Raw genomic sequence first — 14,758 nt, forward strand, 5'->3', positions numbered from 1 at the left:
ATGCGGGAGGCTGCTGCCTGCCTGCTGAGAGCAGCTCAGGGCAGATGTCCCTATGGATGCCAGCATTCTCGAAGTCTCCCTTGCTCAACAGAAATCTATCCGAGGACCAAGGGCTGGAACCGGCAAAGCCATCCATGAATACCTCCTCATTCTGTGGAGAAACGGCCCTTGCTTTCAGTAAGGCTGCCACGACCATGCCTTGGGAAATGTCACCTCCAGATCAACCTTGGGAAAATCTTTTATTAGGGAGGACAGCCTGCAAAATCCTCCCTTTAGGAGCCCAGGCCAGCCCAGAACCTCCAGACCACAGAAGGGGAGTCCTGGGGACAGGACTGGTGTGGACAGGCATCTCCACCACCCCGGTTAGCCAGTACCTAACACCCACTCCTGCCCTCGGCCGATGTGGCAAACCGGGGAGGCTTTTGTGTGGGTCCGGGGCTGCGGCCGTGGCAGCCACCCTCCAGCTCCCGGGGGCTGGGGAAGATGCTGGGGTCCCCGTGGAGGGTGGAGCGGCGCTCAGGTCCTGCGGTCACTCGGCGTGCTCCTGCACCTCCTCCCCACGCAGGGCCTGCAGCCGGCTGCCCACAGTCTGCTGCACGGCCTCCAGCCCCTCTGCGTCCAGCTCCCGCAGCAGCAGCAGGATGGCAGTCAGGACGTTCTGGGGGCAGAGAGGGGTGCGGACTAAGCCCACCCAGCACCGCGAGGCTGCTTCCCTCCACAAGGGCTGGGGCCTGGCCAGCGGCGCCCCACCACAGAGCGACTGGTCCCGGGGGCGTGGGCCGTCCAAGTGACTGACGGGCACACACGGAGAATCTGAGCAGAGGAGGAGCCCCGCCTGTGAACACGTGTGTGGCGCTTCTTCCACGTGAGTCCTGTTGCCCTCAGCCCAGCAGGGCCTGGGCCCACATTCCACAGACCAGGAGACCAGGAGAAGCTGAGGGGCCAGGACGGCTCCGTGCGGGGCACGTGTTACACGTGTGTGTGCATTCACAGACCCACACACACAGCTCCCCCTGGGCCGCAGCTCTTTGAGGCCCTGTGAGGCTCCATCCTCCCTCCCCACGACTTGTGTGCAGTGGGCAGAGGCAGCAGTGGCCACCTAGCAGCCCAACACTCACCCTGCTCCTGTGGCTGCTCGAGGCATCCCTGGGTGAGAAGGAAGGAAACTGGTCCTGGGAAGCGGGCTTCAGGCCAAGTTCACCCTGGGCGCTGCTGGTGAGAGGGAGACAAAGGCGTGTGAGGGTCAGGGGGCTCGTGGCACCGGGGGCCTCTGCAAACCCTGTCTGCAGGTCACATTCAAGCAAAGGAGGGGCTCATACAAATCCCACCTGCCACACAGGGGCAAGAGAAGGGAGGCAACTCCTGTGAGGTCAGGGGCTACAGATGGCAGCTCCCTGAGAGCCCGGCACTTACTTTACCTGTGGGGCGCCCTCCCGGCACCCTGGGGCTCCCCAGCTGTAACACCTTCCACCCAGGGCCTCGGGGGCAGGGTGGGGGGGCACCTGAACACACAAATGCCGGGGGAGAGCTCCTGACCATGGGGTCAAGCCCTGTGCCGGACGGCAGATGTCTAACAGAGATCACATCCTGTGTGTGGTGCCCCCACCACAGGCACCAGCAGCGGGTGTGATCTGCCAAGCAGGAGAGAAGTGCCCAGCTTCTGTCAAATGCATTCGTGACCCGCAGCCAACTGCCCTGGGAGGCGCCGGCGTCTCACTGTGGAGTCAGCCCTGTGGCCCCTCCACGGCCCCCAGGCCCAAGGCCGTACGGGCACTGATGGCCGTGCCCACAAACCATTTCAGTCACTGTGGCCCTAGGCTACACCCCCCACCAGGGGCTCCCTGCACCTCACAAGCTCCGGGGCTGTGAGCCTTCTCAGTGCCAGGGCACGGGGCCTGGCTCACCCTCTCCTGCTCCCTGGCACATCCACTGTCGGGCAAAACATGGACCTGCCACTGAAATCACTACCTGGGCACTGAGTCACTCCCAGAGAATATGGATGAGAACAGACACTCCCCCCGGATAATCCCTCTCCCTCACTTCCCAGAGACGCAGCTCACGGGAAGCCCCATTCACTCCCCGTGGGAGGACCCTGGGGGACAGGGATGGGCTGCGGAGTCCCCGCTGCCCTCCAGTCTCACGTTGCCTCCTCCTCACTGTCCAGCGGGTCCCGGCCAGTCTCGGCAGCGGAGCTGAGGGAGCTCAGTGTGAAGCATGGCTTGGGGCCATCATGGCCTGTGCCCTCTCTCTCCGGGGCGGCGGTGATCTCCTCTCCCTCACTCAGTGCACGGGACAGCTCCTCTTCCGTCACAGCTTTGGGATGAAGGACAGAACACAGCATGAGTGGCCTCACCCATGTGCAGGCCACACGCACTGCAGCTCCCGTCCTCACTGCGGCCTCAGGCACAGTCTGCTTGTGAAATGCATGCACATGTATCCACCTCCAGGGACAACTCCCAGAGTAGGAGCCGGTTCCTCACTGTCCCATCCCCAGCCTGGCACGGGCTGACACACAACAGACGGTGGAGGGCTGTTCAGGAATCTCAACACCAGCCTTGGCCAGAAGCAAATACTCCTCAAAACCTCAACTAAGACACAATAGAAAAAGGAACAGACCATACTGAATTTATTCCATTTCACTCACATATCAATTTCCCTGAAGTTTATATTATTAATATTAATAAAATTGGGAGAAAATATTGGTGTCCGTATACCTGACACGGATGAGACACTAGTGTGCTGAGAATGCCAAGGATGAACAAACAGCATGAAACCACAGCCTGGAAAACTGTGTCGGTGCTGGCGCCGGCCAGAGGAGGCACGAGCGGCTCCAATAGGTGGAGTGCAGCAGCGGGCACTGCAGTGCTGGGACAGCCCCTCCCCACGGTGGGGGTGCGATGGCACCGCCACCCTAGGTTCACAGTGGCCCGTGGAGCCTGCCCAGTCCCTGTGGACCAGTGCGACGCTGCTTGCCAGACACTGATGCCCCCGATCGCCACGGCGCATGGCGATGGTAAGAGCAGGGCTGCTACTCACAGAAGCAAAAGAAGGAACCCTTTTGCTTTGCTACCAGGTCTTGCGGTCGTCGGGGGATACGCAAACTGTCAGTCCCAGGAGGGACCCTATGCTGCGCTGCTGCATTCGGGTGGCGGGATCAAGAGGAGACACAGAAGCCAGGGGAACAGCCTCTGGAGGAGACTTCACAGGACACATCTGTGTCCCGCCAGACCAGGTATTTGCAGAAAAGAAGAGAAAAGAGGGCTGGGGACATCCCCTTCCAGGGATTGTTTTGGGAGGGCCGGTGACTCCACTGCGGCCACCTACCCTGGTTGTCCAGCTTCTGTAGGCGCGGCAGGGTGCGCAGCACGGTCATGCGGTAGCGGTGGGGGCTGGTGCCGCAGCACGGGTTCTCGGCCAGCCACAGCACCCGCAGACGCGGCAGCCCCTTCAGGTAGAAGAGCTCAGCCAGGCTGGGGATGTGGTTCCTCCGCAGGTACAGCTCGCTCAGGCGCTGGCACCGGCTCACAGGCTCCAGGGTGGAGATGCTGTTGACGCTGCACGGACACCAGCACAGTCAGCGAGGGACGTGGCCAGGGCCCCCAGGGCCACATCTCAGTCCCCACCCCCGGTAAAAGGCACTCACGGGACCTGTGTCCCTGCCCTCTCCTGAGAAGCCCAAAGCGGATGTCAGGAGTCACGTGCAGCAGGACCTGGGCTGAGGAGAGAGCTGTAGGAAGGCCAGGCCCTGAACTCAAAGGTGGACTGGGGTGGACCCCGCCAGCAACAGCCCCTTGGCCCGACGCTCCACATCAGCTCCTCAGGGCGCTAGAGTGTGGGAGGTGGGGGATGTGGCCCTCCTTCACAGGTGAGGAAAACTAAGGCCTCTCAAGGGACATATCATGTTGCCCCAAAGCAGGGAGCGGCCAGAAAAACTCATGGCAAAAACTACGAGCCAGCTCCATGTGACATGGGAGTGAGCGCGGACCTTCCAAACCCCCACTTGAGGGCGGCAACACTGGGGATGGGCCTCATTTCCATTCTATAGAACATGGACGCGTCAGAGAAGTAGAGAAACACAGGAGGCCTGGAGCGGAGACCTGCAGGCTTTACCCGACAGCGTGGGGTCCGTCCCCTCCACAAGCGAACACGCGGAGCTGCTCCCGCAGGCCCTCAAAGGCGCGGAGCCAGGGCCCCCTGCCTGGAGGGCTGCACTTGCCTCCGGCAGGCGCCTTGGAAGGGCAGTCACCAGGCCCCCATGGGCAGCCTGCGGTGGAGCCCCCCTCCCCATGCCATCCCTTCACTCGGGGTTTCCCAGGTATCGTCTCATGCAGCTCCTAGCTATGAGGCCGCCCCATTTTACCAAGAGCAAAACTCAGGCTGTGGGACTCTTTCCAGGATGGAGTCTGCCCCAGGCACAGGCAGCAGCGTGATGTGCGGACCACACCCGCGGCCTCGAGGTTTCCTGCTCCGCTCCAGTGCAGTCAGGCGTGCAGGCACCACCACGCACCTGAGCTCGGTCAACACCCTCGGGGTCCTGTCCTTCCTGAGATGTGACAGAAATGGCCCCACACACGAGCAGCCTGATGCTCGGAGGCCCTGTGGCCCCTGGGTGACTCAGTGAGCGGCAGGGATAGGGCTGGATCCACAGCCCCGTCCCAAGCTTCCTGCTACCGTGGGAACCACAAGCTCCAGTCTGTCGGGTAAGCCTTTCAGACGCAGGGCTGAAATCCCAGCCTCACTGTGTCACCTGACTAATGAAACGAGCCCCGCGGCGGGCACGCGCACCCCTGCTCAACCTCTGGGCGGGCAAGCACACCCCTGCTCAACCTCTGCCCGGGCACGCGCACCCCCGCTCAACCTCTGGACTCAGGCTCCATCTCCTCCTCGTCTCCCTGTGGGGTGGGCACTTGTAATACCTCCATGTTACAGAAAGGAAGCTGAGGCACAGAGAGGGCCATGCCTCGCCCAAGGTTAGCCAGCCAATAGATGGGAGGGCTGAGATTTGACCCGGGAGCATGCCTGCAAGCCCATTTCATTCATTCAGCAAGGCTCGGGCAGGACAGGCTGGTGCCCGCACTGGGGATGCCTGAACACCAGATGGACTGGCCTCAACCCATGGCGGGCAGCAGGCTGGGCACGGGCATCAACATGGCAATGCCAACCTCGGAGGGCGTTACGGTCAGAGGGCAGGGGCTGGCCTACCCCGTGGCTGCCTGTGAGATCGAGAAGGTAAGTCACAGTCAGGGACCAGGGGCCTGCAACACCCACTCTCAGAGGGCAAGCCCTGGAGCCTTCTGAGCTGCCAGAGGGGTGGGCCTTCCCCACAGGTTTAAGCCCTTGTGAGCTTTTAAATGCGGAAACCCACAGAAGGCGCCCATCCAGCGTCTGGTGGGCAATGGTGAGCCATAAGCGTCTGCTCCCTCCCTGGGTCCCATAGTAGGCAGGAGGGAATTCAGGGATAAAGGGAGCTCTTCTCTTCCCCAGAGCCCCCAAATACACCCCAACTGCCTGAAAGTCCAGTAACATTTGTTCATTCAAGCTTCCCTTCGTCTGTTGGGAGGGCAGTGACCCCAGAAGACGGGCACAGGTCATGGCGTGCAGAGAAACTGGTAAGCAGTGGTGGCACTGGGGGGCAGAAGAGGCCAGGACTCTGGGGGTCCCAGGGCAGATGTGGCCACTGTGGGGGCGGCCAGGGCGGGCCACCGGGAATCCTTAGGAGGGCTCCACCACCGACTGGCCCAGTGAACAGAGCGATGGCTTATCGGAGCACACAGGCCAAGGGTGGGCAGGGGTACAGCAGGGCACGCAGGGGACAGGAGCCATCAGGAGGCCCAGGTGAGGCTCTGAGGAAGGAGGGCTGAACATGGCGGGCTACAGGGTAGGCCCAGCTCTCGCTGTCCTGGCCCCTCCCCTTCTGGAAGCCGCCCTCAGTCTGTGTTGGAGGTTTCCAGGTTATGTCACAGTGCTGGGTCCCACTGGAGGGATGTGAGGCTCTGCCCTGGCTTCCAGGCCCCAGGCTGAGCATGACGGCAGGAGCGAGGTACCTGAGCGTGATCACCTCCAGGCTGGGCATCTCCCGGCAAATGGAGATCTAAGAGGAAAAGAGCATGACTAGCAAGCACGGCACAGCAGGGCATTGCAGCTGCACTGCCATCAGCCACAGAGAACTGTCGAAGCCATAGCCAACCCACTTCCGGGGCCTGAGGGGCACGGCCCTGCTCGGCCAGTGTGCCCAGGGTGAATACCCACGAGTATGCCAGGTTCCCCTCTGACACCACCTTGCAGCCCAGATGCCCCGCAGACTGAAGGAGAAATGTGAGGCTCCTCCTTGCACACACTCTCTATTAAATTTTACAACAGCATCGTTGCTGTCAGATGCTCCCAGCAGTGGAGACAGAGCATTCATTACTTTGGATGCCCTCAAAGGACATCAGGTAAGGGGACCCCAATGTCCCCTATGCAGGGATATAAAGCAAGGAAAGGATGGAAATCCCTTCTTGATAACAGGTCTGGGCCAAAAGGAAGACAGGTTTGAAACTGGATCTCAGATCACATTGGTACTGTCAATTCAGGGGTGAGGTGCCCAGGGTGGTCCACAAAGCCTTCTTCACAACCTGCAAAGCTCCCACATATGTGAGAACCCACCATATTCCAGGCATGGCACCAGCAGCTCACAGCCTGGTCAGATGCGTCCCATATATAAGAGACTCGTGTCTATGGACATGGTACGTTTGTAATATTCACTGCTAAACATGCAGTATTTCAGTTACAGCACAAAACAGATTACATCCAGGTGCCACGTATCCAGGCTTTTTTTTTTTGTCTTTAAGGAAAGGTACAGTTCAAATTAAAAAAACAAAGGAGAATAAAGAGATAAATAATTGGGCTGGGCATGGTGGCTCACACCTGTAATTCCAACACTGCGAGGCTGAGGCAGGTGGATCACCTGAACTCAGGGGGTTTGAGACCAGCCTGGCCGACACAGTGAAACTCCATCTCTACTAAAAAGTACAAAAATTAGCCAGGCATGGTGGTGGGTGCCTGTAGTCCCAGCTACTGAAAGGCTGAGGCAGGAGAATCACTTGAACTGGGGAGGCGGAGGTTGCAGTGAGCCAAGATCACGCCACTGCACTCCAGCCTGGGCAACAGAGAGAGACTCCGTGTAAAAAAAAAAAAGAAACAATTGGTATGCGATCCCTGTGTAAGTTGGGGACATTTTGGACTGAGAAAGAGAATGAGGGAGAGAAGAAAAAAATCTTTTCACAGACGCACATGCTCAAGTTCTCCCAGCAGGGCTTATTCTCTGCCTGCCTTTGGGGTAGCGGTAGGGGGTACAAGGCTAGATGTGACCAAGAAGAGGGGGTGTAGACCTTCAACTTCCTCTTAACAAAGTAAAACAAACCGTCCTGGGATTCTTTTCCAGGTGAGAGCAAGTTCCAAACTATTGCTCCCCTCCTCTGTGACCAAATGACAAAGGGCGTTTCATTTATAGGGATGTTGACGGGAACTGCAAAATAAGCCTGGCACTAGAGAATTGTTTTTCCATTAGTGGTTCTGCAGAACGAAAACCGCTAAGTGAACAAAGTACCAAGTGTGGGACTGAATTGATAGATGCAGTTTTGTCAACTTAAAAATTCTCTTGGGAAAGAAGCTACAACATTTGGGATTGAGGCTATTTGGAGATGATCAGCGCAATACTTACATCTGTGAGGCAATACTTACATCTGTGAGGCGGCTGCCCCTGGGGAGAGAAAAGATACATACTTTAATTTTATTAAAGTTGAATAAAAAACACTGAAGGCAAAAATTACCGATGACTCCCTACAAACCTGAAGATTCTAGGATTTTAATGGCATGGCAAAAAAGGAAGTTTGCCTAGATAACTGGCAAAGGTGTAAACAATTGTTTTAGCTGATTTTCAACTAAACTGTATGTTTGACGTTGGGGTGGTACTTTTTAGATAAGGAGCAGCAGGGTTGCTCCATTTGTAAGACACAAAAAGATGAACTCTTCCTCATGGTCCCTGAGTAGAAGGTTCATTTCTCTCACTGACAGACATAAACAAGGGCGTCTTTATAAGAGGCCAAGTTCAAAGGGTGAACAGGCAACTTATGAAGCAAACTTTAAAAGCCTGAAATAGGGTTGTTGTTTCTCCCAGCTTAGTGAGAGTACTGACCACCCCATGCAAAACAAAGAAACGCATTATTGAAAGCAAATGACACAGGGGACTTGTAGCCAAAACACCAGATATGCCAGGGCAGAGAGAAAAGCTTTTTAATTAACAGGGAAGAGCTCACTCTGGGCAGTCTGGGGACACCCCTGGGAGGACGCTCTGCTCTCGCTGACCCCCACGCCCGCCTGCACGGTGCGGCCAGTTGATACGGCGCAGTGACTCCGCTGAGTCCCCAGGCCTCAACTCCAGGCTCCCTCTGGAAGCTCCTGGTCTTCCTTGGCCCAGTGAGATTACCCGCCTTTCAGCCTGCATGGGTCCCACCGCACCCACGTCCCTTCCTGTCACCTGCCAGGAGTACCCTGGGCACGGCCGCCCCCAGTACTGATTACCAACGTGTTTCCTGACTCAGCCCTCGAGAGCTCAGTTCTCTCTCCTATTCGACTCGGTCCCAGTGACTGCTGGCAACCCCAGACACCAGGCCCAGCCCACAGGGCAGCCGGGGCAAAGGCAGGCCAGGAAATGCGGGGGCCCAGGCGACCCCGACCCCCGGCCTCCTCCCCTACCCCCCCCACCCGTGGCTCCTTCGCCATCCTCGCCCCTGCCCCTCCCCATGTTCCACTCCCGCCCCGCCCCCGCCCCCGCCCCGCCCCGCCCCCGCCCCGCCCCCCCGCCCCCGCCCCCTCCCCGCCCCGTCCCCTCCCCGCCCCGGCTCCGCCCTCTCCCTGCCCCAACTCCGCCCCCTCCCCGCCCCGGCTCCTCCCCCGACCCCGGGGCGGCCGAGGCCAGGCTCCGCCCTCTCCCTGCCCCGACTCCGCCCCCCCTCCGCCCCCTCCCCGCCCCCGTCCCCTCCCCGCCCCGGCTCCGCCCTCTCCCTGCCCCGACTCCGCCCCCTCCCCGTCCCGGCTCCTCCCCCGACCCCGGGGCGGCCGCGGCCAGGCCCGCCTCACCAGCAGTTGAGCTTGCGCACGTTGTGCAGCTCCGAGGCCTTGGCCCGGGTGAGGACCATCTTCCGCGTCAGCTTCATGGCGGCCGCCCAGGCCCGACAGGCGGGCGCCCCCGGCCTCCTGCTCCCGGGCGGGTGACGACTGTTAGGCCCGTGTCTCCAGGGGCGGGGCCCGCGTCGTCAGGGGCGGATCCTGAGCCCATTGGCGGCTCAGTGAGGAGAGCTGGGCGGCGGGAGCGCGCAGGGGCCGTTTGGGCGCCGCTGACACGTTGGCTCTGCTCCTGCTCATGCGCGGCCTGGGGCGCCCGGCTCTGACGCGATTCCAATGCGACCCCGGAAGCGCGCGGCGAGCAGAGGGTGGGTGCAGGTGGCGGTCCCCGAGTCGTCCCAGTGAGGGCTGAACTGCTGCTCCCAGGAACCGAGCGGGGTGGGCTCGGTCCCACGCGCATCATGGCCGAGTGCCTAGGCCTGACCCTGAGCGCAGGCCTAGCGTGGATGGGATGGGCGCTAGGCAGCTCCAAGTTACGCGATTCAAACTCTTGGAATAAACCCAGGGCAGCCCTGGGGCTGTGTTGTTTCCTTGTCTCCCTCCCTCCCAGCATTTACAGAAAAGACGCATTTATAGGAAAGACGCACGGGCAGGTCCAGCAGAGCCCTTACAAGCATTTCAGCCTTTTATAAATCAGGTAAGACCCTCTAAACATCGTTACATGGGCCGCAGTTACATTAAGACAGGCGTTCTGACGTTCTGAAACCGCCTTTGCAAAAAATCGTCAGTGAGAGAAGGATGGCCTTGAAGGAGATCTGGCCAACCTCCATCTTGCCTTTGGCCTTAAAGCTGCCCTTAATTATTCCCGGATAAGCAAAGCTAACTTTGGGAGACATTTATAGTTTAAATGATAGTAGCCCTTCCTCAAAACTAAACAGCCTTTGTAAAGCTAATGAGACCACTGAAACCGCCTTTGCAAAAATCATAACTGAAGAAATGATGACAGGGAAAGATCTCCTAACCCACCCCGTCTTCCTACTATCCTCTAAGCTGCCTTTGTTCATTCCGGGGTGTAGACCAGACTAGCCTTGGGAAGGAATTTGGTTTATAGATTAAACTGTGAAAGAAAATTGATAATAGCCCTTTCCCAAAAAAACCCTTCTTGCCTGGGGACCAGTCTGCCTTTGTAGGACTAACAAATTAAGCTACGAGATTAAAAATTACAGTTTAGGGGCCATGCAACCTCTGGCGGCAAGAGTCTGAACCTCCCCAAATTGCTTCTGGGAATAACATCACTGTTGCAAAACTTAAGATCAGTGCTGGAAATATTTTGTAGACCCTGCATTCGGATGCAGCAGATGATACCACCCAAACGGATAATCTGGCTCAACCATGTGTGTGATCCCACCCAGGGACAGAAGTCAGCCAGAACTCATTTCGACCCCCTGTGATTTAATCTTCAACCTGACCAATCAGCACTCACCACTTTCTGAGCCCATACCCGCCAAATTATCCTTAAAAACGCTGATCCCCGAATGCTTGGGGAGACTGATTTGAGTAATAATAAAACTCCGCTCTCCTGCACAGCCAGCTCTGTGTGAATTACTCTTTCTCCATTGCAATTCCCTTGTCTTGATAAATCGGTTCTGTCTAGGCAGTGGGCAAGGTGAACCCATTGGGCGGTTACACTACCAGCCTAGAAGGATAGATGAGCATGAATTCCACTAAGGTGCAGATGTAAACTTTTGTCAGCCATTATTCTGGAGGTCACAAGATAAGCTACTTCCCCAATTACTCCTGCAGGTAACATCACTATTGTAGAACATCACCATTGTATCTTTGCAGGTTTCTTGCACGTCTGACACGGATGGATCCAGCTAGATGTCTTGCCAACAGCTCCTGTGGCCCCACCCAGAAGCCATGCAGCACAAAAGGACCAAAAGGACAGCTAGATTTCATCTGGCACCTAACCAATCAGCACTCCCCATGCCCTAGCCCCGTGCTCACCAAACTACCTTTGAACAACCCCTAACCTATGAGCCTTCAGTTGTAACCAAGCAGCTTAGCAGCTGTGAATCCAAAATATCTGAGACAGGTCTCAATCAGTTTAGAAAGTTTATTTTGTCAAGGTTAAGGACAAGCCCATGACACGGCCTCAGGAGGTCCTGACGACATGTGCCCTGGGTGGCTGGGGCACAGCTTGTTTTCATACATTTTTAGGGAGACCTGAGACATCAATCAATATGTGTAAGATGGAAAAAGAAGAGAAAAAGAAGAAAAAAATATATGTATAAGATGTACATTAGGCCGGGCGCGGTGGCTCACGCCTATAATCCCAACACTTTGGGAGGCTGAGGCAGGTGGATTGCCTGAGGTCAGGAGTTCGAGACCAGCCTGGCCAACATAGTGAAACCCCGTCTCTACTAAAAATACAAAAAATTAGCTGGGCGCGGTGGTGGGTTTCACTTGCATCCATGTGAAGAGACCGCCAAACAGGCTTTGTGAGAGCAATAAAGCTGTTTATTTCACCTGGGTGCAGGTGGGCTGCGTCCAAAAAGAGAGTCAGCGAAGGGAGATAAGGGTGGGGCCGTTTTATAGGATTTGGGTAGATAAAGGAAAATTACAGTCAAAGGGGGGTTGTTCTCTGGCGGGCAGAGTGGGGGTCACAAGGTGCTCAGTAGGGGAGCTTTTGAGCCAGGAGAAGCAATTTCACAAGACACTGTCATCAGTTAAGGCAGGAACAGGCCATTTTCACTTCTGCGGAATGTCATCAGTTAAGGCAGAAACCGGCCATCTGGAGGTGTACATGCAGGTCACAGGGGATATGATGGCTTAGCTTGGGCTCAGAGGCCTGATGGTGGGCGCCTGTAATCCCAGCTACTTTGGAGGCTGAGGCAGGAGAATCGCTTGAACCCGGGAGGCGGAGGTTGCAGTGAGCCGAGATTGTGCCATTGCACTCCAGCCTGGGCAACAAGATCGAGACTCCATCTTAAAAAAAAAAAAAAGATGTACATTAGTTCAGTCTGGAAAGGCAGGACACCTTGAAGGCTGGGTGGGGGTAGGGGGGTGGAGGGAGGCTTCCAGCTTCCAGGTGCATCGGTAGATAAGAGACAAAACATTGCATTCTTTTGAGTCGTTTCACTGAATGCACAATTTGGTCTGGCTTAGTGAATCTGCATTTTTACATAAACAATAAGGCAGAGAAAGCAAACAGATAGGCATGGGTCTCCGTTGAGCAGGGGGATGACCTGTCCCACACCTGTGAAGATCAGATATCAGTTTGCATTCCAGGGTGAAATTCAACAGAACTGTTTGAGGGTAAAGATCTTGAGGCCCACAAGGAATTTCCTTGTGGGCAAATTGTGAGGGAGCTTCATAGCTTTTTATCTTTGTAGCGATCTTATTTAGGAATAAAATTGGAGGCAGGTTTGCCCGATGCACTTTCCAGCTGGCTTTTCCCTTGACTTAGTGATTTTAAGGTCTTGAGGTTTATATTCCTTTCACACAGCTAAGCCTCAAACCATGTTTTAAAACTTTTTTCCCCTTTCCCCTTTCCTCCTCCACCCTAGTCTGAAGATGTAACTAAGACAAGCTGCTTGTGTTACCTTTCATCTTGAAATACAGCCTGGGAATGTGAACCTCCACTCCGTTCCCATCCTGTGCTCTCAGGCCTTATGCACATTTAGTTTACCTGGATGCCTGTTAAGCACACACCATGCTCACTTATCTGGTCATCTCTTTGCTTGGAAGCTTCAGGGGTCAGCTCCTGAAAGGGACCGGACACCTCATTCTGTCTCCAACAAGATTGCTTCAAGGCCGGAACTCACTCTTGGCCTTGAAGTAACTGAGGACTAAACTCTATTTTTTTTTTTTTTATCTTGCTCAGATTCCTAAGGGGTATGGAGAGTCATGCCCTACAAACCGTAAATTCTCATCAGATGAGTTTTATTTAACCTTCTATATCGTGGTGTTGACAAAAAGAGTCAAACTCTGTAAAATATTTTAAGAGATTTATTCTGAGCCAGATATGAGTGACCATGGCCCATGACGCAGCCCTCAGGAAATCTTGAGAACATGTGTCCAAGGTGGTCGGGGCACAGCTTGGTTTTATACTTTTTAGGGAAGCATGAGACAGCAATCTAATTTAAGAAATACGTTGGTTTGATACTTACGTTGGGACAACTCAAAGTAGGGGCTTCCAGGCTATCGGTGAATTTAAACATTTTCTGGCTGACGGTTGAATTTGTCTAAAGACCTGGGATCCATAGAAAGGAAATACTCAGGTTCAGATAAAAGATTGTGGAGACCACTGGGCGCGGGGGCTCACGCCTGTAATCCCAGCACTTTGGGAGGCCGAGGTGGGCGGATCATGAGGTCAGGAGATTGAGACCATCCTGTCTAACACGGTGAAACCCAGTCTCTACTAAAAATACAAAAAAAAAAAAAAAAAAAAAAAAAAAAAAAATTAGCTGGGTGTGGGGGCGGGTGCCTGTAGTCCTAGCTACTCGGGAGGCTGAAGCAGGAGAATGGTGTGAACCCGGGAGGCGGAGCTTGCAGTGAGCCGAGATTGCGCCACTGCACAGAAAAAAAAAAAAAAAAAGACTGTGGGGACCAAGTTTCTTTTGAAGTCTTTAATGGCTGCCCTTAGAGACAATCGATAACAAATGTTTCCTATTCAGACCTTTAAAAGGTGCTAGACTCTCAGTTAATCTCTTCAGGATTGGGAGGGCCTGGAAGAAAAAGATCAAGCTATGTGACTAGAGATTCCTTCCAGATGCACATTTTCCCCCACAAAGGATGGCTTTGCAGGACCATCTCAAAATATGGCAGGGAAACATGTTTTAGGGTAAAATATTTTGATTTTATTCCTTGTCATGTTATGCCAGAGTCAGATTGGAAAGTAAATTATGACATATACGGTTAAATAAAACCCGTCTGACAAGAATTTGTGGTTTGTAGGGCATGACTTTCCATACCCCTTAGATAGGGATATAGGCAAGATAAAAAAATCAGAGCTGGCCAGGCGCAGTGGCTCACACCTGTAATCCCAGCACTTTGGGAGGCCAAGGCGGCTGGCTAACACGGTGAAACCCTGTCTCTACTAAAAATACAAAAAATTAGCCGGGCGTGGTGGTGGGCACCTGTAGTCCCAGCTACTTGGGAGGCTGAGGCAGGAGAATGGCGTGAACCTGGAGGGCGGAGCTTGCAGTGAGCTGAGATCGTGCCACTGCACTCCAGCCTGGGCGACAGAGCGAGACGCCACCTCAAAAAAAAAAAAAAAAAAAAAAAAAAAAAAAAAAAAAAAAATCAGAGCTTAGTCGTCAGGTTGGTGTAAGATGTGGGATGATAGAAGTCTCAGAGCAGTGCCTTCTGAGCTCTTCTACCCCAAGCAGGCAGAATGTTCAGTGCTAATGAGGCTGGAGCTGGATCCCAGCAGTGGTAGGAAGCTTCCAGCAGGCTCAGGCTGTGGGTGCTTGCGGGGGCACAGTGTGATGGCCATGGGCCTCAGAGCTCTGGTGGGCTCATGAAGGCTCCGCTAGACCTACGTCACAGCCTTGGCCCCCCACCCAGCCCTGGGCGTCCCTTCTTACAGACGGTGAGTTAGGCATGCTGCTCCCCAGTAAATCTCAGGGGGCCACACACAGATCCTGCT

At 55.4% G+C, this 14,758-nt stretch overlaps 1 protein-coding gene and 1 long non-coding RNA gene across 5 annotated transcripts; one reads left to right on the forward strand and one right to left on the reverse strand.

Annotated features, from left to right (window-relative positions):
- Positions 1–222: 222 nt before the first annotated feature.
- CFAP410 (cilia and flagella associated protein 410) lies at positions 223–9,414 on the reverse strand. 4 transcript variants are annotated; one of them, XM_024239325.3, is made up of 7 exons: positions 9,121–9,414; positions 7,723–7,741; positions 6,045–6,091; positions 3,325–3,554; positions 2,142–2,313; positions 1,119–1,212; positions 223–658 (listed from the first exon to the last, which is right to left on the reverse strand). In XM_024239325.3, the coding sequence occupies exons 1-7, from the start codon at positions 9,195–9,197 to the stop codon at positions 530–532; spliced, it is 768 nt and encodes a 255-aa protein (XP_024095093.3). In that variant the 5' UTR covers positions 9,198–9,414; the 3' UTR covers positions 223–529. The 4 variants fall into 4 exon arrangements, with proteins under 4 accessions (XP_024095093.3, XP_063576986.1, XP_063576987.1 ...); XM_063720916.1 differs by having other exon boundaries at positions 1,119–1,209; positions 9,121–9,268; XM_063720917.1 differs by lacking the exon at positions 9,121–9,414 and adding an exon at positions 8,563–8,686.
- On the forward strand, positions 9,401–11,633 carry LOC129052339 (uncharacterized). The gene is made up of 2 exons (XR_008517350.2): positions 9,401–9,802; positions 10,951–11,633. It is a non-coding gene; the product is annotated as an uncharacterized LOC129052339 (long non-coding RNA).
- The last annotated feature ends 3,125 nt before the right edge of the window (positions 11,634–14,758 follow it).

The sequence above is a fragment of the Pongo abelii genome, chromosome 22, assembly GCF_028885655.2.
Source record: "Pongo abelii isolate AG06213 chromosome 22, NHGRI_mPonAbe1-v2.0_pri, whole genome shotgun sequence".
Taxonomy (NCBI): domain Eukaryota; kingdom Metazoa; phylum Chordata; class Mammalia; order Primates; family Hominidae; genus Pongo; species Pongo abelii.